The sequence below is a fragment of the Mangifera indica genome, chromosome 9, assembly GCF_011075055.1.
Source record: "Mangifera indica cultivar Alphonso chromosome 9, CATAS_Mindica_2.1, whole genome shotgun sequence".
Taxonomy (NCBI): Eukaryota; Viridiplantae; Streptophyta; class Magnoliopsida; order Sapindales; family Anacardiaceae; genus Mangifera; species Mangifera indica.
The window spans coordinates 12,172,335-12,196,484 of NC_058145.1; the positions used below are offsets into that span (position 1 = coordinate 12,172,335).

The 24,150-nt window shown below is 32.7% G+C and overlaps 3 protein-coding genes across 8 annotated transcripts; 2 read left to right on the forward strand and 1 right to left on the reverse strand.

Moving 5' to 3' along the window:
• Positions 1 to 1,162: 1,162 nt before the first annotated feature.
• LOC123225085 (phosphoinositide phospholipase C 2-like) lies at positions 1,163 to 5,011 on the forward strand. Of its 5 annotated transcripts, none has more exons than XM_044648938.1 (10): positions 1,163 to 1,499; positions 1,712 to 2,614; positions 2,703 to 2,899; positions 3,008 to 3,143; positions 3,222 to 3,455; positions 3,530 to 3,741; positions 3,827 to 3,944; positions 4,221 to 4,373; positions 4,456 to 4,542; positions 4,622 to 5,011. In XM_044648938.1, exons 2-10 carry the CDS (start codon positions 2,315 to 2,317, stop codon positions 4,916 to 4,918), a joined length of 1,734 nt encoding a protein of 577 aa, XP_044504873.1. In that variant the 5' UTR covers positions 1,163 to 1,499; positions 1,712 to 2,314; the 3' UTR covers positions 4,919 to 5,011. The 5 variants fall into 5 exon arrangements, with proteins under 5 accessions (XP_044504873.1, XP_044504878.1, XP_044504875.1 ...); XM_044648943.1 differs by having other exon boundaries at positions 3,539 to 3,741; XM_044648940.1 differs by having other exon boundaries at positions 1,945 to 2,614.
• A 2,250-nt stretch (positions 5,012 to 7,261) lies between these two features.
• Positions 7,262 to 9,799, reverse strand: LOC123226268 (putative serine/threonine-protein kinase-like protein CCR3). Its single transcript, XM_044650792.1, has one exon. The coding sequence runs from the start codon at positions 9,797 to 9,799 to the stop codon at positions 7,403 to 7,405; it is 2,397 nt and encodes a 798-aa protein (XP_044506727.1). The 3' UTR covers positions 7,262 to 7,402.
• An 8,545-nt stretch (positions 9,800 to 18,344) lies between these two features.
• LOC123225926 (protein SMAX1-LIKE 7-like) lies at positions 18,345 to 22,591 on the forward strand. Of its 2 annotated transcripts, XM_044650287.1 has the most exons (4): positions 18,346 to 19,667; positions 20,210 to 20,453; positions 20,642 to 21,242; positions 21,276 to 22,591. In XM_044650287.1, exons 1-4 carry the CDS (start codon positions 18,505 to 18,507, stop codon positions 22,508 to 22,510), a joined length of 3,243 nt encoding a protein of 1,080 aa, XP_044506222.1. In that variant the 5' UTR covers positions 18,346 to 18,504; the 3' UTR covers positions 22,511 to 22,591. The 2 variants fall into 2 exon arrangements, with proteins under 2 accessions (XP_044506221.1, XP_044506222.1); XM_044650286.1 differs by having other exon boundaries at positions 18,345 to 19,667; positions 20,642 to 22,591.
• The last annotated feature ends 1,559 nt before the right edge of the window (positions 22,592 to 24,150 follow it).

Sequence of the window (24,150 nt, forward strand, 5' to 3'; positions counted from 1 at the left end):
TTGATACGGTAGAAAATATAAAAATAATTTTATTATCACATTCATATTAAATATTAAAATATTAATAAAATAATTTTGATTTTATTATAATTATATATTTAATTATTAATTTTTTAAAATAAAAATAATCTCACTTTTAATTATTATTACAAACAATATAAAAATATTTTTAAACCATTCTATTTAAAGATAATCAAATAAAATAATATTTTTTTATTATCTCCAATTAAATATAATAATTATTTATATTTATTAATTATTTAAAATTTTATTTAATATAAAAATAATTTATATTTAGTAATATTTTTAATAATTTATCTTCAAACTTATTTTTATTTTTTATAATAAAATATTATCAAAATACCAACCAAAAAAATTATCTTTTGGAGACACGAATTCATTGAAGCTTGTTAAATCGAAACCCATAACCCTACATTGTCATCACTTACCGAAGGCTTGTCATTGTCAAATCTTTGTTTGAAAAAACAGTGAATGTTGAACGCTTCAATTCAAACTATGGTTGTCATCGTGCCGGCTAGCAATGTCACCAAGTTGCGTTCACAGAACTTCTCATATCACAAAACACAACTAGAAGATTACTCCCACAAGGGAACAACGCCATAGTCGACAGCCAGCCTGACATTGTCTGATTGCTAATTTAAATTCAATTTAAATTTAAAATAAACGAATTTAAAATAAACTAAATCGAGTGAAATCAAATTTCAAACCGTGTCAATTCGATTCGAGTCTAACACTATTACCTCCATCATGAGTTACTATTTCTGACTAGACGAACTTATCTAGAACACACGTATTTACCATTTTACTGATCGATTGCATTTCAATATTACTGGTCTTTTGTTGTGAGGTCAATTTTATTTCTATCGTTCTTGTGATACTTGTAACATTTTTTTAAAATGTTGATTACAGAGATAACATGAAATTTATAATTTTTACTAAGAGATAAATATAATTATAATAAGAGAATTATTCATAGGTATTAATCAATAAATATAATTATAAAAATAAAAATATTATATTTAGTGATTAATAAATATTATTATAATAATAAAATTATTATTATTATTATTTTTAAACAATTAGATGCATTATTATGTCATTATTCATGTAAGACTTTTGTTTCCGTCACTATGTATTTAAGAACAAAATTGCAAAAACACAAACTAGCAGCTAAGATTAGTTATACTTGATCGGTAACGACGGAAAACTAAAGAGAAACCCGGCAATTGGTGGGGGTTGACCTCATCACTACCGTTAGTAGCCATTTGTAAAATCAATTAAAGCTACCGAAGGTGTTGGGCTTACATCGTCAGATGTTAATCGTAGTCTTGGCTTCGCAGCAGTGGGAAATCGCAATTGAAGGTTATGGATTTTACTGTCGGAAATTGCAGTCAAACACTCTTCAACTGTCGAAGTTGAACTCAACTTGAGCTCGATGCAGCTGGAACTTGGATGAGTCAAGAACGAAGAAGCTTTAGGTTATAATCACCTTCTTTGGATATATTGTGTAGAATTTAGGAATTCGGGATATCAGATTTTGTTTAAACTTGGTTTTGAAAATTGAGAATTGAAAAGGGACGGTGGAATTTAACCTTTTTTTTTTTTTTTAATATTTTACAAATTAAACTAAATTAAATTATAGTTTTTAAATGATTCGATCTAATTTGATGATTTGAACAAAATTATGCAGGATTTGAAAGTATATACGATTTTTATTTCTTTTTATCCGCAAAGCCTCTTGGGTCTCTGTCGGACTAATCCAACTGACTGGTTCAATCCGGTTTTTTAAATCATGGACATGGTTATTGAATTATTATTTTGGAGTAAGGACGGGAGTGTAATATGTGCTACAAACATGGAACAAAATTTTTGATGATTGCGGCCTTGGATATAGAAGCATTTTACTTCTTTATTCTGTGACAGCTGACATTCTTAGCCCAGCTTCGTTGCCACAAACAACCCTTTGTCTCTTCCTTGGAATTACAGTTCGAAGAGAAGCATACTGAATCAAGCAATCTCTTTCCTCTTTCCCAAGAAAAAGGAGATCTAGAAGTAGCATTATTTCTATTATAACGAAGTTCAAAGTCGTACACTTACCAAAATAAGATTTGAGACATAACTCTCCATCTTCCTTGAGATAGTTTCATGAGCATAAATTCTCACTTTGCTGAGACGCCATTGTTGATACTTGAGAGTCTTGGTTAAGAAACCTTCTGTCTATAAATCTTCATGTGAAACTAATTGAAACTCCATCACCATTCCAGCAATTTTTCTGTAACAAAGGCCGAAGGCAATGCATGCTGTCAATTGCTGCTTCTTTTTCAAGAGAATTTTCAGGATCAAGGCGGCTGAACCTCCCAATGAAGTCAAAGAAATTTTTGACAAATACGCTTCAGAACAAGGCACCATGACCGTTGATGATCTGCACAAATTTATGGTTGAATTTCAGGGGGAGACTGACACCACAAAAGACCGTGCCCAAGAAGTCTTCAATAGTGTCAGGCACCTTAACATCTTCCATCGCAGAGGCCTCCATCTTCAAGCCTTTTTTCGTTATCTCTTAGGCGACCATAATCTTCCTCTTCCTTCCCAGGTGCAATCATATATCTTTATTAGCAGTTGTTTTTTAATCCTTGAATTTGAACTGCTTTAATTAATCAATGATTTATACTTATATTCAGGTGCACAATGACATGGATTCTCCGTTGGCGCATTACTTTTTATTCACAGGACATAACTCTTACTTAACTGGAAATCAACTCAGCAGTGATAGCAGTGTTGAGCCAATCATAAAGGCTCTGAATAAGGGTGTACGAGTGATTGAATTGGATCTCTGGCCGAATACCGAGAAGAATGATGTCAAAGTTTGCCATGGAGGGTATTAGAAAAATATTATTTATCAGATAATAAGTCCTGATGAGTTTGGATTGCCCAAAATGGGTTTAATTTGGTCTCTTTATGAACTAAAATTGCAACAAAAATGTAGGACATTGACTGCTCCAGTGGACCTTATCAAATGTTTGCGAGCTATTAAGGATCATGCATTCGATGCTTCTGAATATCCTGTTGTTATAACTTTTGAAGATCACCTTACAGCAGATCTTCAAGCTTCAGTCGCGAAGGTGAGTAAATTTTGTATTTTAAGTACTAGTAAAAATTCTGGGCCTAATTAATGTGCTCTCTTTGACAATAAATTGTAGATGGTGACTAACACATTCGGGAATATGCTGTATTACCCTGATTATGAAGATGAATTTCCTTCACCACATTTTCTGAAGAAAAAAATTCTGATTTCAACCAAACCACCAAAAGAGTACCTTGAAGTTCAGGATGGTAAAGGAAATTTGCAGAGGTCGAGAACGGAATCAATGAAAGGAACTCCACAGATGGAGAAGACATATTCTAAAAGTTTATCCGATGATGCAAAAGATAAGGTGATTATGCTTCAACATTAAGCATAATTGTATATCTTTATTCATTTTTGTATTATCATTTGATTGATGTATAGCAGGATCAGGTTGATGAGGCAGAATTCATTGAGGAAGAAGATGAGGAAAAAGCAGCCCCTCAATATAGAAACTTGATTGCAATTCATGCAACAAAACTGAAAGGTGGATTAGAGAGCTGGCAAGGCCTTAAACTGAGCAAAGTTAAACGTCTTAGCATGAGTGAGCAACAGCTTGAAAATGCTGTAAAGACACACGGAAAGGAAATTATCAAGTACTATTTATATTTCATTTTCAAAAGATTTATGATTTAATTATAAAGCTTCGATGTTCCATTGATGCAATATTTCTTGCTTCAGATTCACTCAGAAGAACATATTGAGGGTATATCCGAAGGGCACACGCATTTTCTCATCTAATTACAATCCTTTTGTGGGATGGGCACATGGAGCTCAGATGGTTGCATTTAATATGCAGGTTAGCCCTTACACAGAACCAGGAGAAAATGATGCTACCGATCAGAAAATTAATGTTTTTTTTTACCTTTAACACTGGGGAACTGCCCGACTTGGCTGGAGAAGTAAAGTCTGTACCGGATAAAATTCAGGGTTTCATTAATTATGGGTCAAGTAATTTAAACCCAAGCCTCCTCGTGGGAAATGTTACAGCTCTACTACTTTTGCTGATCTTTGGTCATCAGAAATTTTATGTTTACATTGCTTTTAAACTTTTTGGCTCTTTTCTGCCTGACAGGGAACTGGGAAACATCTTTGGATAATGCAAGGAATGTTCAGAGCCAATGGGGGCTGCGGTTATGTAAAAAAGCCTAACTTTTTGTTGAAGCCTAATCCAAAGCATGATTTTTTCAATCCCAGTGAGCCTTTACAACCCCAGAAAATTCTTAAGGTGAAATTATTTCGGAAGAATATTACATTTTTTCCTATTTTCATTGTAGCTGAAATCTTCTATTTTACTTCCATTTTCGAAGGTTAAAATCTACCAGGGAGAGGGTTGGCATTTGGATTTTCCCCCCCAAGCCTTCGACCGATATTCTCCACCAGACTTCTTCATAAAAGTAATTAAAAAAGAACAAATCTCAATCATACATCTAAATGAAATAGCTCAAAAAACTAAATTTATTGAATTGTTTGCAGGTTTCCATGGCTGGGGTGCCAGCCGATGAACTCAAACATAAAACAAGAAGAGTTACAGATGAGTGGGTACCATCATGGAACGAGGAGTTCGAATTCCCACTAACTGTTCCGGATTTAGCTGTGCTTCGACTTCAGGTGTATGATTACGACACTTCTGGGCAAAATGACTTTGCAGGGCAAACATGTCTGCCTGTATCAGAATTGAAAACTGGGATCAGAGCAGTTCCATTGCATGATAAAAAAGGGACTCCGTACAAATATACTAGGCTTCTTGTGCAATTTGACTTCGAAAATTAATCTCATAAAATCGCTTTTTTTTCTATCATACTGAATTTTCAACATTGATGCTGATGTACGATCTGATGTAATGAAAATAAATATTGCTTCACTTGATTCACCTACAGTAAAGTTGAAGCCTCAAACCGCCCTTTCATTCACTTCAACACATGCATTCTTAATGAGACTTGTGACTTGAACTTTCCAGCTTCCTCTAGCTTCATTTTGCATGAGCATAAGTTCTCACTTTGTTGAGACGCCATTCTTCAGACTTTATTCTTACTCAGGAACCTTTTAATTATGTCTATATTATCTTCTCATTGAGTTGAAGCTCCTCGTCTCCATCTTCCATGGTAACAAATGTGCTGTCCTCCTCTCTAAGAGAATTTTGTTGAAAAATTTTCTAATTGTGTGATAAGAATAATTATATTTTGATTTAATCAAATCTTGTAGTAATATAATCTAATGAGATATTATTGGATTTAATATGAAAAAATAGGTTTTGCAGGTTCCTTGGTAAATGGAATCAGTTAGCGGAATTGCTATCACCAATAGATAATTTTTATTGGGGTTAAGACTTCGTTCCAAAACCCATATGAACAGTTTTACCAGTGAACATACAATAAGAGTTTCAAGAGAGAAAGACTAGAAGGAAAAAAACTGTATCATATTATATGGTAAGATACGAATTGTGTACATGGTGAAATACTTATGCCTATGCTGGCCCATGTGGCTGCGGTTAGATGAAATAGCCAAAGGAAAAAAAAAGGTTTGCTGGAAAATAAGCCAACAGACATAATCCGAGAAAATATATTTGTATTTGAAGGTGACTTAATAGGTTTAGGCGGTTAAAATGAATATGTAAACTATGTTCCCTTTCGTTAATGCGGTTAAAATCTTCTCGTTTTCGTTAATGCGGATATCAATTCATGAATATAGAAAATTTGATTTTTAATTTGGTCATTAATTTGTCTATTTTTTAAAATTAGTTAATTAAATCAAATTGATTTTTAAAAAAATAAATAAAAAATTAATAAAGTATTGAACGTGTATTTTAAAGAATGAAAAAATAATAAAATAGAATAATTCTTTAAAATTCGATTTAAAACCAATTAGTTGAAAATTCAATTCGGTTAACCATTATTTTTAATTTAGTTTAAAATCAATTTGGTTTTAATTTATAATTTTTTTCTAAACCAAAAATTTGATTGGGTTAAAAAATTTGTCAAACTGGTTCGACTAATTAGTTTTAAACACACCTGTCAACTCTTATATTAGACACATAATCCAATTAGTTTTGTGTAATATATGTTTTAGTCTCTGTACTTATAGATTCAATATATTACGACATGACACGACGAACCTAACAAGTGTTTTTGAATACAAGTGACAATACACCTATCTAAAAAATTGACTAAGTTAAATAACGAGTCTAACAGCCAATGATGATTATACTTGAGAGAGAGTGTTAAAGACTAAAGTCTCATATATAATAAATTTAATGTAAGTAAGTAATATATAAATATGAAAAATTAGATCTTAACACAAATAAATTGATTTTGTGTAATCTGAATTTTAATCTCTTCATTTATAGAGCAAATATATTACGACAATTATTTATTATATAGACCGATGGTTACAATTTGTGGATAATTAAGTACAAAACCACAAACAAGGAGGGTTTATTATATTTCAAAGGAATTTTTGAGGTGGAGATGATAACCCAACTTGTTTCTATATCTTGGAAAAAGAATATGTTTTCTATTGCTTCGACAGTAATGGAAACTGAGAATAAAAGATCCTGATGAGCTTCGATGTTGGGCTTAAACCAGAGGCAGAGTTGCTCTTTATTTATGAGCCTTCAATGCAGACTCATTGATGGAGTTGTCATGGTTGAAAAATCCAATGATAAGATAGTGTTCTCACGTTCTCCTTCAATAAATTATTTAGAACAAAATGAAATTGTTTAAAAATCCCACGTTCACCACTCTCTTTGGATTCATGATCTTATCAGGACAGCCTGGAAACTCATCAATGGTGGTCCCTGGAATCTTACAGCCTTTGCTTATAATGTATAACAGATCAAATATCAGAAATCAAAATCCATGGAAAAATAATTCTAGTAATACCAAACACAGATTGTTGAATCCATTTGGTATAATTATGGAGACAGGTTGTTCCACTGAAATTGAATCCCAATGTATCTTCCTGGCTATAATGATTTTCTTGGAATCTGTAAAAATTCCCTTGCCCCATGTCTCCCAGGCCAGCTGATTAATTTAATTACTTGACCTAATACTAAAATATTGACCAAGAAAGCAAGAGAATCTATAAGAAACCACTTCAAAATTTCTTTTAACAAACTGAGCAAGAAATTAGGGGACATCATTTGCTGTAAGTGATTGCTAAGTTTAGTCTATCACTAACAAAAACAAAGGTATATACCCAGATGAAATCACAAGTTAAGAACCAAAAATTCGGAACAAAAAATGAAAATTTGGGAATTCAATCAGAAGGAAATGAGAATGTATTGGTAGTGAAGCTAACAACATTAGTACCCTCACAAACAGCTAGTGCCCTTTCCAAAGCAGCAGCAATGTCAGTGGCACTAGGCCTCTCCTTACCTTCTATTTTGACACATTGAATTGCAATAGCAGCCACCATCTCCACTGCCTCTGCCTCATTGATATCCTGCAAACCCACCCTTGTATCCAACACATTGATTAGATGCCCTGCTGATATTTCTGGTTCTGCATATGCCACCAGGTCCTCTGCATTCCCATCCTTATTCTTAAACACAGCCTTTTTTCCTGTCAAAAGCTCCAATAATACAACCCCTAAGCCATAAATATCAGTTTTTGATGTCAGTACATTGAGTACGAAGTACTCAGGATCTATGTACCCAAATGTTCCAACTGCCTTGGTTGACACAGACTCTTGATCAGTCAAAAGAGATAAGCCAAAATCAGAGACTCTAGCAGTCCAATTTGCATCTAAAAGTATATTGGAGGACTTGATATCTCTATGAATTATAGGAGGCACAGCATAATTGTGAAGATATTCAATCCCTCTAGCTGCATCCAAGGCAATTTTGATTCTCATTTTCCAAGAATTTAAAATGTTGGTGTTCGTTACAGTGCTGCTCTTGTTATGCAAATGGTCATGAAGTGCCCCATTGCTCATGTACTCATACACCAAAAGCCTCTCATCTCTTTCTTCGCAGTATCCAACAAGTCCCACTAAATGCTTATGATGAAGCCTTGATAGCAACGCCAACTCACTATCAAATGCAATTTCTTTCTCCTGGGATTTGTTTTTCTTTGCACAGTTTTCTCCCCTTTTAATAGCTACTTCTCGTCCGTCTTGGAGCTTGCCTTTGTAAACACTGCCGAAACTTCCACTACCAATCTTGTTCTCCGATGAGAAGCTGTTGGTTGCAGAAGCAAGTTCCGAGAGAGAAAAAATCTCAGTCTTATCTGTGCGAGATGAATATGATGAACCACTTCTTTGGCGTCCCAATGTTTTTGAACCCTGGCGCCTAATTGAAAACGACCTTAAAGATGGCAAATTAGAGCCATTGTAAGCCGTATTTGCAGCAGCAATTGGGGGTTGTTCGGAACTATAAACTCTGTTGTGCCATAAACGATACATTCCAGGCCATAAACAATAAGCAGCGGCACAAATTCCTGCAAAGGCCCCAACTGAACCAACAATCATAAATATCAAAGAAAGCTTGTTTGTGGGTTTTGTTGCTGAAGAAGATGGATGTTGCCCTGGTGCTGGTGCTTGTGCTGATGGTGGCAATGGCGCTGAAAGAGGGAGCTCAATTTGGCATGGTTTACAAATATTTGCAGAACTATCACACAAAGACTCAGAATTTGGATACACGCCACATGTGCCACAAGAACTTTCAACACAAGGACCTGGAATAATCATTCCCAATGGTACAACACTTTCTAAATTAAGCACATTGGACCACCCTGGTCCCCAACAAATCAGTGAAAAATTCCTGGTAGTTAACCCGCATATGAAGTCTAAACCAGCAACAATAGACTCAAAAGAAACATCGCTTATTGCAGCAGTCTCGGAATCAACCATTTTTGCGTCTCCCCAGCATGTAACCCATCCATTTGTCTGTCTAATAGCACAGCTAAAATTTGCTCCCAATGCAAGCCCCGAAAACTCATAAGCTGAACTGAAGGGAACATTCAACTGCCCGGAATTGTTATTCCCTTTACAAACTAAATGTCCATTTGCATCCAACCCACAAACATGAGACTCTCCAGCGACCAAACTCGACATTGACGAGATACCAAACTGCCTCTGAATATTATCTCCGATGCTATTTTCACCCCAACAATACACTTGACTGTTATTCCTCAAAATCCCACACGTGAACCCGCTCCCTGATGTGATTGTCTTGAACCTAAAATCAACACCAGGTGATGGAAATGAAGACCTACCTCTCCAACATCTCACCAAGCCAGAGTTGACCTCTCTAGCACAAACTTGATCATCACCGACGGCTACATCAGTCAACCCAACGGTGAGGTTATGGTACAAACGTTTCGGCAGAAAGGTTGAGTTTACTGCAACTTCGGTGTCCCAGCAATGCAAGCTCAAACCGTCGGACCTGAGGCCACAGAAGAAGCTGTGGCCACCAGAGATAGCCTGGAAAGAGACATTTGGCAAAACGGTGATGTTTCCACCGTCTTGGAAGCATTGGATTCTTTGGGTGGATTCACCGGCAACGATACCGCAAACGGTAGTGGTGCTATCGGTGACGGCAAAAGTGGAGGCTGAGCCGAAGGGGTTAACAGGTGTACTCAGGAAAAAGATGGTGACAATGAATGTGATAAAGATGGAAATAAAGAGAGGACAGAGCGTTGTTGATGGTATCATTTGAAAGATTTGAAGAAGAGTAACGTCTCGTTTTGTTTCTTCATTGAGTTGACGAAAGTTCAAGAGAGAAAAAGGGAAGAAGATGAGAGCACGACGAGAAAAATAAAGAAACAGAGAAAACAAAATCAAATAAAATAAAGATTTAATTCTTGGCCGTCCCGAAAGTTCATAATAATTATAAATGACCCCTATAAATTTATTAAAATTGTTGACTTCGAGGCCTTTCAGATGGTAATCAAATGGTAAAATTTAAAGATATGTGAAATATTTTTAAAATTATAGTAAAGTCGGGAATCAATAAAATTAAGAGAAAGATGATAGTCCTGGGAAATTTGGTGATTCTGAGAATTAATTGTATTCTTTCACACATAAAGTGGAGAGTTGTGGGGCTGTGCATAATTTTTCTTTTCAAGTTATGAAACTAATGGCTAGCATTTAGTGTTATTTGAAAGAATAAAATACTACAGACAGATCGTCTGTGAACCCCAGTTGAGATCTTATTCTTGTATTTGTAATTTTCTCTAAGACTAAATTATGATTTCCCACCCTAGGCAAGACTAGATTCGAGCCTAATCAAGCTCAATCATGAGTTGGCTCTAATCTATTATGTATAATTTAAACTAAATTCAAATTATATTTGACTTAAATAAGTATATTCTACCAACTAATAAATAATATCATTAGTATAATAAATAATATTATTAAAAAAATAAATAATATTATCTATAGAATAAAAAATATTATCAAAAGAGGTTTTAAGTCGGGTTATTAAATTAAAATTATAACTTGAATTTAACTTTGAATTGAATCAAATATCAATTCGAAATAAACTGACTTGTTTGAATCCACCCCAAAACCTAATTTTGAGAAAATCGTTAAACTATTTGAAAAGTAAATATTTATATTACACATAATCATAGAACTTCTGTAAAATTATTATATTACTGCTAACCACGGTCGTCTTCAATGTGGTTAGATTTAGCTGTCGAAATTGCATTAAAAAAAGGTACGATCTTCTTGAATCCAGTCCTCTACAGTTAACCTTCTTTGTAAGAGAGTTGTGTTTGGGGTTTTGTCTTTTGGGTAAGTAGTTGTGTTTGGGGTTGGTATTTGTAGATTTGGAATATAGTGGATGAGAACGTCATATCATCAAACCTTGGAGGGAAATAGGATTTAGTTGAGTGATGGGAATTTGTTGATGATCTGAAATCCTGTAGTTCTGCATTGACTTTGACTGGGAGGTTTTATTAGAGAGTTAATGGAAGAGATTAAGAGTTTAATTGTTGTTAACTAAGCTTCCAACTTGTATGTCCTCAATAGTTAAATGATTTCAAAGACAACAAATATTCCACATTACTCGCAATATTTGCATCTGTCACTACTTTAAATTATCAATTTGTTTGAATGCTCCAATTTATCGGATTATTCATTAAAGGTGAGAAGACTTATTCCCACCCATGGTTAGTGTAAACCTAAATTCATATCCGTTAATTTTTAAAAATTGAAATATTTATCCATCTATTAAATTTTATTAGTATTATCAAAGATAAAATTGTCATTTAACAAAAAAAGTTTTAAAAACTAAAAATATGTCATATTTTTCTCGCATCAGGTTTAAAAATCTAATAAATTTTCTCTACTCAAAATTTAAAAAATAAACATTTCTCCCTTAAGGTTTTTCCAGTCACCATTGCTAGTAGCAAAAGACCTCGATGACTGCATTTCCTCTCCCTCCCAATTTTTCTCTTCATCCTGTCCATCCCCAACCATCCCCAACTAACAAAACCAACCTATGAAGATGTTTCTCTCTATCCTGATGGAAATAACGATTCGTTTTCATTTTGAAATTTAATATATATGAGTTTGGGTTTACATTAAATTTTAAGTGGGAATAAGTCTTTTCGGCCTAGAGTAGATAATCAATTATGACAGCTTCCAACAAAGTATTATGCTTTTTACCATGCATACTCTTAATTAGCCTTGTAATAAAAAAATAAAGTCCACGCTTATTTACTAGCAACGTTTCATGTGATTAACCATAAATAGTAATTTAAATGATAAAAGAGAAATTTTCATTTTTTAAATTTAAGTCGATATGACAAACTATTCCCTCTATTCAAATTACTTACCAAATTCAAATCCGGAAGAAGCCCATATAGATTGTGTTACTTGCTTGCCTGACTAAGCCCAAACCCCCTCATTTATAAAAGCTTCAAGAAAATAATTTATTTGACATTTTTGAACAAAAATTGGTGGCATAACATAGTTTTCATTAAATCTGTTGGAAGATATGATAGACAAGGCCCCAAAGGCAAATGGACTTGTCAATCAATATAAAGAAGATAAAAACGAATACATTAACATAAATTTAGTGGGATTTTTGAATATTTTCATCAACAAAGAATCTTACCAAAGAGATTTTTCTCTTTTTATTTGATAGTAATAGTTGACTGCCCACAAACCCACAATTTTTTCTATAATTATCGCATAAAAAACATCATTTCTAAGCTTTTAATTTATCCATTAAAAAGGTAAGTCATCATCGCTCGAAGATTTGGTCTCATCTTTGTTGATTCATCTTCATCCAGATGAAATTTTGTTTTTTCTAATAAGGACGAGGCCAAAAAAATGGGAAGAGACAACCAAAGACTGTCAGTTGTTAGAGAAGAAGATGTTGCCTAAAAAATTGAAACGTTTGGGAGATAATGTAACTTTTTAAAATTTAGTCATATGAAAAAAATTGTTAACTTTTCTAAACTAAAGAAAAAAATGATGTAAAATTTTAAGACTTAATGATTAAATGAGGATTTTTACTTTTATCTCTAATAGGAAATTATAACAAAAGTTAATTAATAAATGAATGTTTAAGTTTTCAACTGTTATGAATATATTTTTAAAATTAAACTAAAACTTAAATAAAAAAGAGTTATTAAATTTATTAAAAAAACATCATTTTTAAGCTTTTAATTTATCCATTAAAAAGGTAGGTTTAGAAATACAAATATTTGCTAGATACATAAAAATAATAATAATAAATCAGTATAAATTAAAATTCAAAGCGGATAACACCCACCCACTTGATTAAATTCCGATTTGAGCTATTATAATGAATTTTATGATTAATTTTACTATTAATTAATTTATCTATACATTAAAATAAAACTAATTTTAAAAAGAGCAATGTTTAACCTTTAGTGTTTAGTCAGTAGATTTTTTTCCAAAAGGGAAAATCCAATTATCACAATCCAGTGTACTTTGACTGCCTCTTAAGAAAATAATTAACACCTTTATTTGGGCAAGCTTCACATGTCTCACAAATTTAAGCAGGCCCAAAGACTTATCTCCACCAAAAAATTAGTGTTATCTTACGATTTTATTCATTAATTTTAAAAAATTTAAATATTTATTTATTTATTAAATTTTCATATTATTATAAAAGAAAAAATTATTATTTAATAGAATATTTAAAAGAAAAAAAAATTTATTATATTTTTTTCCTTAAGTTTAAAAATTTAATAATTTTTTCTTTACCTCATCATCCAAAATTTGAAAAGTGACAAATTTTTTTATAGGGTTTTGATCTGTTCCTCTCTAGTGAACAATAACCTCCTAGCCATTGGCATTCTTCCTTCCGATTGACTTATCTCCACCTCTTGGTTGTTATTTCACATTTCTCTGATTGTCTTTATTAAAGACAAAGATAACTTATCTTTATCTTTGACAAAAACAATTTCCTAGGAGAATGAAGATGATTTTGTTATCGAAAATGATGACTTGTTACTTAATAATTGAATATAAGTTCATCTTTAATTACAACCAAGGACTAGGGTACAAATTAGGCTTATTTGGCATGGTCTTATAATTAGTTGTTAATTTCGATTAAGACCCTTTTAAATTACACTTAATTAATGGTTGATTATGTGATTTTGGAATGAATTTTGTGAAGAGTAATGTTATGTGTACCTATTTTTGATACAAATTTATGTACACAGTGATATGTCATCATATAATTATATGATTTTAAAATATGTGTCATCATATGATAAAGAAATATCCAATCACATGATAACATTTTATCTATGTATATAAATTATGTATTAAAAATAGATACATATAATTTTATTATTTTGTGAAATCCTCACCGATCATTTCTTCTTTTTGTGGACAGCATTAAAAATTTAAAGTCATACAAACATTAATTATAATATAAAAAGTAAACGCAACTTAGATTTTCAAATTAAATACTGCATAAAAAATTATAGTGACTAAGAATGATAAGCACAATAAGTTTACTTTTCTTTATTTATTTATTTATTGTTAAAATGTCAAGGCCAAAGCACTATTTCCCACCCAAGGATTGCTATTTCCAAGTATCCCCCATTTAATTTTGAAAATCTCAAATACTCACCCATAAATAATTAAAATTATTGGTAATAAGGGTAAAATAGTTATTTTATCTATAATATTAAAAATAAACTAAAATATAATTTTTTTTTCTCCTATAAACTTTGAAAACTAAAAGTTTTTTCCTAACCGAAGTTTTAAAAAATGATTTAGTTTTCAGATCTCCGATGCTAAATCCAACAACATTACCAACCGTTTATCTCTCTCGAAGCTTCCTCTCCCTCCGACGGTCTCTCTCCACATATTTAGACCCTCGTTTGGCATCGATTTTCTTCTGAAAGATGAAGAGCTTCATCGGGAAAGACGAAGTTCTTTGTCTACTGTCGTCTTTCAAGCCTCATTAGACGTCGATCAAACATCCAAATGAGTAGAAAGAGACCGTCGAAGGGAGAGGAAGTTTCAGGAGGGATAGATGACCAACAACGGCGTTAGATTTGACGTTAGAGATCTGAAAACCCAATCCTAGGGAAAAACTGTCATTTTTTAAAACTTAGGTTGGGGAAAAACTTTTAGCTTTTAAAGTTTAGGGAGAAAAAAAGAGATAAAATTTTAAGCAGTTAGAGTTTCGTTAATCTTAACTGCTTATGGGTGGATATTTAAAGTTAAAGGGGGATACTTGAAAAAATATCAATCCTTGGGTGGGAAATTGTCCTTTGGCCAAATGTCAACTCATTTCCAGTTGGCCATTGCTTCCATTCTACCTATGAACTATTTGTATCCATCATCATCCTACCCACCTTAGTAAATGGGGGAACAGGTCAGAATGGATGTGAATAAAAAAATTGTAATATATTATTTATATTTTTATAATTTTATTTATTAATTTTAAATATAAAAATAATTAATAAATATATAAATTATAAAAATAACTTTTTAAATTAAATTTAAATTAATAATTCTTATTTCAAATTGAAACTTTGATAAATTTAATCAAATTGAATTTAAATTCGATAATTCGCAAGCCGGTTTTGCTCGGTCAGATTACAATCTTATATACGGCCAAATGCAAATGGACTCTTATGAGAATGATACAAATCCGAAGATTGGAATTTGACCAAGAAATCCATAGCTGTCCATAGAGAACCCTCATTATAGAAGAGAGAGAATCTCTCATTTCAAATGGCCAATCAAATTATTGCATACAGTTTTCTATTCAAAATTTGTGAGATATTTTTGATACATAATTTAGATTCACAGATAATATATCGTTATGTAATTAAATATAATTTTTTTAATTCAAAATCATAATATATCATTTGTATATATAATTTACATATTAAAATTTTTTATGTATAATTTTATTATTATTTTCTACTCTTTTATGTTTTAAAATAATATTTTTAAATTAAATGTGAAAATATCAATAAGAGAAACTTTGGATTAAAAAAAAGAAGAAACTATTTTGACATCAAATTATCTACAAAATTAATTCCATGAAGGATTAGATTCGAATCGAATCAAGTTTGAGCTTAAGTTCGGTTTGATTTATAAATAGCTGAGCTCGAGTTCTAGCTGAGCTCGAGTTCGAGCTCGTGAAAGTCAAGTTCAAACTTGACTTATTTTTTATTATTAAAATGATATCGTTTTAATACATATTGATTAAAACGATATCGTTTTGTATAAAAAATTTTAATTGAAAATTTTAGCTAGTAGCTCGAACTCAACCAAATTCATATAAGACTGATTCCTTTCAGACTCATTCAAGCTTATCTTAAATTTGAGCTTGAATAGACTCGGTTCGAGTCTAACCCTAATTCCACGATCATCTCTTAGTTATTTGACACATTGGGTACTATATAGGAAGTTGATTAGGGTGGCCTTACCTGGTGAAACCTTTTATTAATCAAATTAATAAGAATTTATATTAAAAAATAACTACTTAATGATATATTATAAGAACAACGATTAGATATGCAAGTCAAACTATAACATAATTAAAAATTTTATCATTTAAAGATGACGTAAAAAACTATTTTCGACAGTTAAACTTTTATGCATTGATAAGATTATCTTATTATTCTACCATGTATGTGTATACAAGAAAAGCAAACATCTCTTATTAAATCATAATCATTCTTTAATTTTAATTATTTTATTATTTTATTTTTATATGGGTAAAAAATAAATAAAAATATAGAATTATGTTTGTTTTAAGAACCTCTCAGTACAAAATTTACGTATAACTCTTATTTTTCGTTCTATAAAATATGAAAGATTTATACACAGGTAAGGATATCTAAAAAAAGATTTTGAAAATGGATTGGAGATCTTAGAGACACAATACATTTTCTACAATTATTATTAATACTTAATTTATCGAAATAATTTTTGAATACAATTACGGACTCAGGGTTATGAGTAATAAAATGATTTACGAAAATATTTTTTTTGTTTTTCTTACCCATTTGTATAAAATCTCGTATAATATTTTATAAATAATCACTAAAATAATTGATGATGAGATTAATATTATCTTTTTTTTTTTTTTTCATAAGACTAATATATTTTGAACTTGTATTTTTTTTTTCCATCATTCTAATATATTGTGAACTTGTAATTGGTGCAAGTTGAAATAAAATCAAATTTATGAAATCTTTAGCAAATATATGACAGCATGAAATTAGAATTTAATATTACATAAAAAATTTGAGAAAGAAATAGATTATAGTAGATGAATTATATATCGAAAATCTATTTTTATATATCATATATTAAATATTATATCATATCATATGATACTATTTTTAAAAAATAAAATATTAAAATATTAATAATAAAATAAAAAATATAATTGATACACTATCGTTATGAAAAATATCATAAATACTTTTAAAAATTTAAAAATTTTCATATATATTCTTATTATGTTATCATTTTTATAAAAAAGTGTATTAATTTATATGAATAATAAATATTATATTATATCATATGATATATTTATTATATCATATTAATTATAATATATATATATATTATTTATATTATATTATAACATAAAATATTAATATTTATTAAATTGGTTTAAGTAATTAAAAAAAATAAGCTGTCAAATCAAAAACCTTTCTCCTGGAGCCGGGCAGATTAGGAGTTGACCCTTGGAGGCATGGTTGAGGGGGCCTCATAAGTGAATTAGAGAAATGTGAATGGAAGGTAGGCTGTTGAGTGACAAATAATTTTCAGATTTAGACAAGCACTTTCCACGCCTGCTATTCACGTGACACGTTTGAGAAGGGAAAAGAAGGGCATTTGCATTCGAAGACAATAGAATTGATAAAATATTAAATAAAAGTTTTAGTTTTGAAATTTGATTATATTTATAAAATTTTAATTTATGTTATTATTTTATCTGTCCAATCAATTCGATAGATTTTCTATCGGAAAAAAAAAAAATTTAAGAAATAATGAAATATAAAAGGGTGAAAATAGAGTTTTACATATATATTATATGTATAATAATTGTAAACTAGACTCGGGAAAATATCAGGTTTGTGTGGGCCAAAGGATTACTTCCCACCCCAGTTTTAGGGAATCTTAAAAATATAATTTAAAAATCTAAATATTCATTCAAAATCTAATAATTGTTAATTTTTTTTTAAAATTAAAAAAATTTAATTCTAAATGAAATTATTAATTTTTAAAATATAAGAAAAAAAATATAATAATTTTATATTTTTTAATATTAATAATAAAATAATAATTTTATTTTTATTTCTAATAAAAACATTTAACAATAATGAGATAATAAATAAATATTTAAATTTTTATGTATAATTTTAAATTTAAATAAAATTTGTGTGAAAAAAAACCCTGACCGTTCATGTGCCTTCTAAGAGTGGGAAAAAATAGTGTCGTGACTGTCACATTAACATATGCAAATGTACTCACTTTAGGTTCCCAAAAAAATTAAACCAAATTTTACTTCTACTAAATTACCAAAAATAGCCCAAACACTCTGCTCTCTTCTTCTTCAGAGGTAGTGACTCTACTGCTCGTTTTCAGTGGACATGGCATTGGCATCTCTATCTTCCCTTTTCCTCTTTGTTTTTATTTCTATTTTTTAATTAATTTAAAAAAAAAAAAAACAGAAATAGAATAGAATATATACTCACTCACCATCCGTTTCTGGTTCCCACCACCACCACCAACGACAAAAATAACACTCTCACCCACATCAATACTCATCTTCTCTCTAAAAACATTTTTGTTTTTGAATACATATAGATTTTTATATATTTTTTATATACACGTGTTACTTTGTTTGTATTTGTGTTTGTTGGCTTCATTATTTAAGCTGGCCGCCGATGCCCACGCCGGTGGACTTGGTAAGGCAATGCTTAACGGAGGCAGCGGCGCGTGTTTTGGATGACGCCATAGCTGTGGCGCGTCGACGGAATCATGCTCAGACCACTTCGCTTCATGTGGTCACTGCTTTACTAGCTCTACCTTCCTCCATTCTGCGCGACGCTTGTGCACGTGCCAGGAGCATCCCCAGCAACTCGCCCTTGCAGTTTCGCCTTTTGGAGCTCTGTGTCGGGGTCTCGCTCGACCGACTGCAGATTTCGAAATCGGTGGACCGACCTCCGATTTCGAATTCACTGACGGCGGCAATCAAACGGGGACAAGCGAGCCAGCGAAGGAATCCGGAGAACTATCACCTTCAACAGATTCACTTTAACCAACAAACGCCGTCGCTTTTGAAGTTGGAATTAAAATATTTTGTTTTATCAATTCTAGATGATCCTACTATCAATCGCGTCTTTGGTGAAGCTGGTTTCCAAAGCTTTGAAATAAAAAGAGCGATGCTTCAACCGCCTGCTGCTCAGTTGTCTGCCAAATTTCCGCGAACTCCCCGATGCCCGCCAATATTTCTTTGTAATTTAACGGATTCGGGTTTGGGTCTGGATCCGGGTCGAGCTGGGCCATGCTCACCACTTGGTTTTGAAGATGTTGACGAGAGTTGTAGGAGAATTGGTGAAGTTCTTATAAAGAGAAATGAAAAAAATGGGAGGAACCCGTTGCTTGTTGGGGTTTACGCAAGTAAAGCTTTGAGGGGATTTATTGAAAATGTAACTTCTAGGAAGCTGGGGGTTTTGCCTGACGAAGTATATGGGGTTGATGTGGTTTGTATTGAAAGGGAGCTAAATAAGTTTGTCCTTGAGAATGGAAGTGAAGAGATGATGGCGTTAAGGTTTAGGGAATTGGAATCTGCTGTGGAGCAATGTTCAGGGCCTGGTGTTGTTGTGAATTTTGGTGAATTGAAAGCTTTGATTGGGGACAATGTGTCAAGTGAGGCTGTCAAGTTTGTTGTTTCGAAATTGACCAGTTTGTTGGAGATGAATAGTGGGAAGTTATGGTTGATAGGAGTGGCGGCGAACTCTGAAGCTTATTTAAAGTTTTCCAACATGTTTCCGAGTATAGAGAAGGATTGGGATCTGCAACTTTTGCCTGTTCACTTTAAATCCCGGTGAGTTTTAATAATATTACTTTTCATTGCCTTGGCTCAAGTTTTGATATGTTTTCTTTTTGTATAATGGTTTGTCCATTGTTTCTTTTTAATTTGTTTTGAATGTGTTGGGTGTGTTCTTTTTCAATAACCCTTTTCAATATATTTTAATGTCTTGTCCTGTAATGGATTTCTAATTCCAAACAAACATGCTGCCTATATCATTGTTGATGCATTGGCTGAAAACAAGTAAAATATCTCCTGTTAGATGGAGACTTGCTTTGTTCGCTTATTGGCGTTCAATAGCATCAAATGTAGAAAATACTACTTCTACTGTAGGATACTACAGTAATGGCAATAAATGCAATTTGCATCTGACAATGAATAAGTTGTCATTCTTCTTTTGGAGGTGTCTGTTCAATTCTTAGCATGTTATTTCGTTTAGTGCATTTCCACAATTTTTTTATATTTTATGGACACATTAATTTGTGAGTGTGCACTGTAGCTTCCGACTGTTTCAATCCACTGGAACTCACAGTTCCATGCTCATGGTGTACTTACAGCTTGATAGGGTCCTTTGTTCCATTTGGTGGTTTCTTTTCTTCGCCACTTGACCCTAGAAGTCCAATGAAAAGCGAGAACCAACATAGCAGTTGTTACCTTTGTACTGAGAAGTTTGAACATGAAGTTGCAGCTATTTTGAAGGAACAATCAATTACTTCAGTTGCAGAACAGTGCCCAGGAAAACTTCCTTCTTGGTTAGAAAGGGCAGAACTTGACACCAGAAAGGGTGTTGATATGGCCAAGGTGTGTCAGTCCTTAAAATTGTGGAATCCTTGACCAATGTAGAAATATTGCAGGTGCACTTGTAGACGATAACAGTTGCCTATTTCTATACTTTGCACTAATCAATTTAATGTTTGATAAATTTGCTGTAATTCATTGATTGATTTGTGAAATATTTAAGTAAGAATGTGTGCCATCATTCAGTGCAGGCCAAGGAGGATGGAACGGCATTGCATGCTGAAGTCCTGGAGCTGCAGAAGAAATGGAGTGACATTTGTCAACGTCGTCATCACACTCAAATACCCCCCAAATTATATACTCCCAAAACAAGGTTCCAGTTCCCAATTCCCGACGGCTTTCAATTTACTGCAGATGTGAAGGAAGGCAGCAGTAAAGATCCTGCCTCAAATGAACATCTGTGTGCTAATCTAGATCCCAGCATCCACCTGGACTTGCAAAAGTTTTTAACTGTAATACCTGATACTTCAATAGCATCAACTTCTCAAGCTGAGAATGTTAATTCCCAATCTAGGGTACAGTTAAATTTTTCAAAAGATCAACACGTAGAGAATGAGGGCCACCCACTTCTCCCTCACCCTCCACCCAATCTAACCAATCTTCCTCACGAGGCACCATCTTCATCCCCAATTGCAGTAACAACAGATTTGGGATTGGGAACTATCTATGCTTCAACCAGACAAGCAGAGGAAACTCCAGAATCTAAAGATCAGAGTCTTTCTCACTCCAAATCTCTAAAGTTTGATACAGTTCCTGAGGGTGCCAAAAGTTATTCCTGCTCTGGCAGCTCCTATGCTAAGTTAGGAGAGGTACCTCATCTTGGAGATGATGAGACACTAAGGAAAATACTTTCTGAAAAGGTTGGCAGGCAAGATGAAGCCATAATTACTATCAGTCAGGCTGTTTCACGTTGTAGAAATGGACATGGATGCCATCGTGGCTCAAGTGGTAGAGGAGATATTTGGCTCACTTTCCTTGGGCCTGACAGAGTTGGAAAGAAAATAATTGCTTCAACTCTGGCTGAGATAATATTTGGTGACCAGAAAAACATAATTTGTATGGATTTTAGTTCCCAAGACAGGGTTAGCCATCCAGAATATGTTTTTCAATGTCAAGAATTGGATGGCTGTGATATGGAGTTTCGGGGGCACCATGTTGTTGATTATATTGCTGAGCAATTGAGAAAGAAACCAGATTCAGTTGTCTTCCTTGAAAACGTAGATAAGGCGGATCCTCTGGCCCAAATTGCATTATCTGAGGCTACGAAAATAGGTAAATTTCACGACTCATTCAGGAGAGGAGTAAACATTAGCAAAGTGATCTTTGTGACAACATCGAAAATCACGAAAGGTACTGATAGTGAATTTTCAGAGGAGAAAGTCGGTAAATTTTCTGAGGAAATACTTTTTGGAGCCAAAAGGTGGCAAATGCAAATGTCAGTTAGTTGTCACTCCAAGGATGCCAGCAGACTTAATGAGCTGCAAGTGAATGTAACACCGGGCAAAAAAATTTCAAAAGCTGACTGTCAGAATAAAAGAAAACTGATTGACATTGATGGCTCTTCCGCTGAGTTGCAGAAAAGGGGTCACAAGTCGATGAGATCCAATCTAGATCTTAACCTTCCTATAGAGGAGGCAGAGGAGGAACTCAGTTCTATAGGATATGACAGTGATGCTACCTCTGAAAGCACAGAAGCTTGGTTGGAAGATTTCTTTGATCAAGTTGATGCAAAGGTGTTTTTCAAGCCATTGAATTTTGACTTGCTTGCTGCAAAATTGAGCAGGGACATCCATATAAGATTTCAGAAAGCAATGGGATCTAAGGTAGTCCTTGAGATTGATGATGAAGTCATGATAGAGATACTTGCAGCCGCATGGTTATCAAACAAGAAGAGGGGAATAGAGTTTTGGATTGACAGTGTTTTGAGCAGAAACTTTGTCCGATTTCAGCTGAAGTATCATCCCAAACCTGGGTCTGTTGTGAAACTGGCTGTTTGTGAAGGTCGTCCTTTTGAACAGGAATCTCCTGAAATTTGCCTTCCCATGGAAATCAACATGTAAATGAATCTGGTTACATCATCTATGCTTCTTTTTCTACCTCTTTCCGTAATTAAAATGTATAATTTAGGTCTTGGCATAAAAGCTTTTTGCATAGAAAAAGCCTGGTTTGGCTATCTGTATTCTCGATAATTTTTAGGGGCCAAAGGTCTATTTCCCACCCAAGTTTTAATGCAAAGATGTACACACCCCTGAGGTTTAAAAAGTCCAAATAAACTGCTAAGAGTCAACCTGTTAAAATTTTTAGTTAGGGTAAAAGGTAAAATTATTATTTTAATAAAAATATTTAAAAAATATATAATTTATTAATTTCTTCCTCTAGATTTTAAAAATTGACAATTTTACTTCTATTTAAAGTTTTCTAATTTTGAAAAGTCCTATTCCCTTATCTTTCCCAAACCAAAGGTTTCTATCTTTTTCATTTCAATCTCCCCTAAACTTTGAAAAACTTTATTTAACCCCCTCTTCAATTCAAATTATTCAAAAATCCAACAACCTCTCTTTCTGTTGACTGTTGCTTCTCTCTTGTGCTCGATTTACCCTTCAACGACCGAGCTAACGTCAATCATTCCTCCTCGATGGCGTGATGGGGGTGAAAATCTAAAAATCTTTTCGTCTTGACGAAGAGATCTGAAGATCTAGATCAAATCCCTTCATCTCATCATCGAGACGAAGAGATCTTCGGGTTTTTGACTTCATCGCGCGACGAAGTAGAAACGATCGACGTCAGCTCAGTCGTCGAAGGGTAGCTCGAGCACTGGAGAGAAGCAATGGTCAATAGAGAGAGAGAGATTGCTAGCATTTTGAATAATCTGAAATTGAAGAGGGCGTTAAACTGAAGTTTTTAAAAGTTTAGGAGATGGCTAAAATAGGAAAAAGATGAAAACCCCAGGTTTAAGAGGAAATATGTGACTTTTTAAAATTAAAAAGCGTTAAACAATAGTGAAGTTGTTAATTAATGAAATATACATTTTTTCAATTTTTTATTAAAATAACGATTTTATTTTTTACTTTAACTGAAAATTTAAGAGAAATTGATTCATAGACGGATATTTAAGTTTTTTAAATCTCAAAAATATGTATTTATCTTTATATTAAAACTTAGATGGAAAATATTCCTCCGGCCTTTCAGGGCATAATAGATGTGTCCTATTAGCTGTTGTTAAGGAACATGCATCATGTCCCTTTGTTCAGAAAAAATAGGTATCGGTTCAGGTTTGGTAGAATGAGTCAGTTTGGGTTCCCGTTCTATATATTTAGGACCTGGGAACAGACCCAACGAGCCATCTGAAAGTAAGCCCTTCGCCAATTTCACACCCCTTGAAACAAAAAAAAAAAAAACTACAAACTAATCATTTATACTTATAGTTTGTTTATACAACCGCCGAAGATTTGATTTAGGAGGAAGGAGGTGAAAGAAAGAAGGAAAAAGATAAAAAGACTTTTTTATTCTTTTATATAACTATTTTTATTTATAGAAGTAGATGATGAATTTTTTAAATTTAAAAAATATAAATTTGTTGTTTATAAAAGTTTGAATAGAAAATAGTCATTTGGCCATTTATTACGTCAGCAGTTTAATAAAAAATCTTCATATGATGAGCATAGTGTGATGGCTATTGAGCAAGTCTACCCTGTGGAAG

Coding starts and splice junctions, on each gene's coding strand:
- LOC123225085 (XM_044648938.1), top strand. CDS start 2,315: ATGCATGCTGTCAATTGCTGCTTCTTTTTCAAGAGAATTTTCAGGATC. Junction 3,456..3,529: donor CCGATGATGCAAAAGATAAG/GTGATTATGCTT, acceptor ATTGATGTATAG/CAGGATCAGGTTGATGAGGC. Junction 4,374..4,455: donor AACCCCAGAAAATTCTTAAG/GTGAAATTATTT, acceptor CCATTTTCGAAG/GTTAAAATCTACCAGGGAGA.
- LOC123226268 (XM_044650792.1), bottom strand. CDS start 9,799: ATGATACCATCAACAACGCTCTGTCCTCTCTTTATTTCCATCTTTATC.
- LOC123225926 (XM_044650286.1), top strand. CDS start 18,505: ATGCCCACGCCGGTGGACTTGGTAAGGCAATGCTTAACGGAGGCAGCG. Junction 19,668..20,209: donor CCTGTTCACTTTAAATCCCG/GTGAGTTTTAAT, acceptor GTGTACTTACAG/CTTGATAGGGTCCTTTGTTC. Junction 20,454..20,641: donor AGGGTGTTGATATGGCCAAG/GTGTGTCAGTCC, acceptor CATTCAGTGCAG/GCCAAGGAGGATGGAACGGC.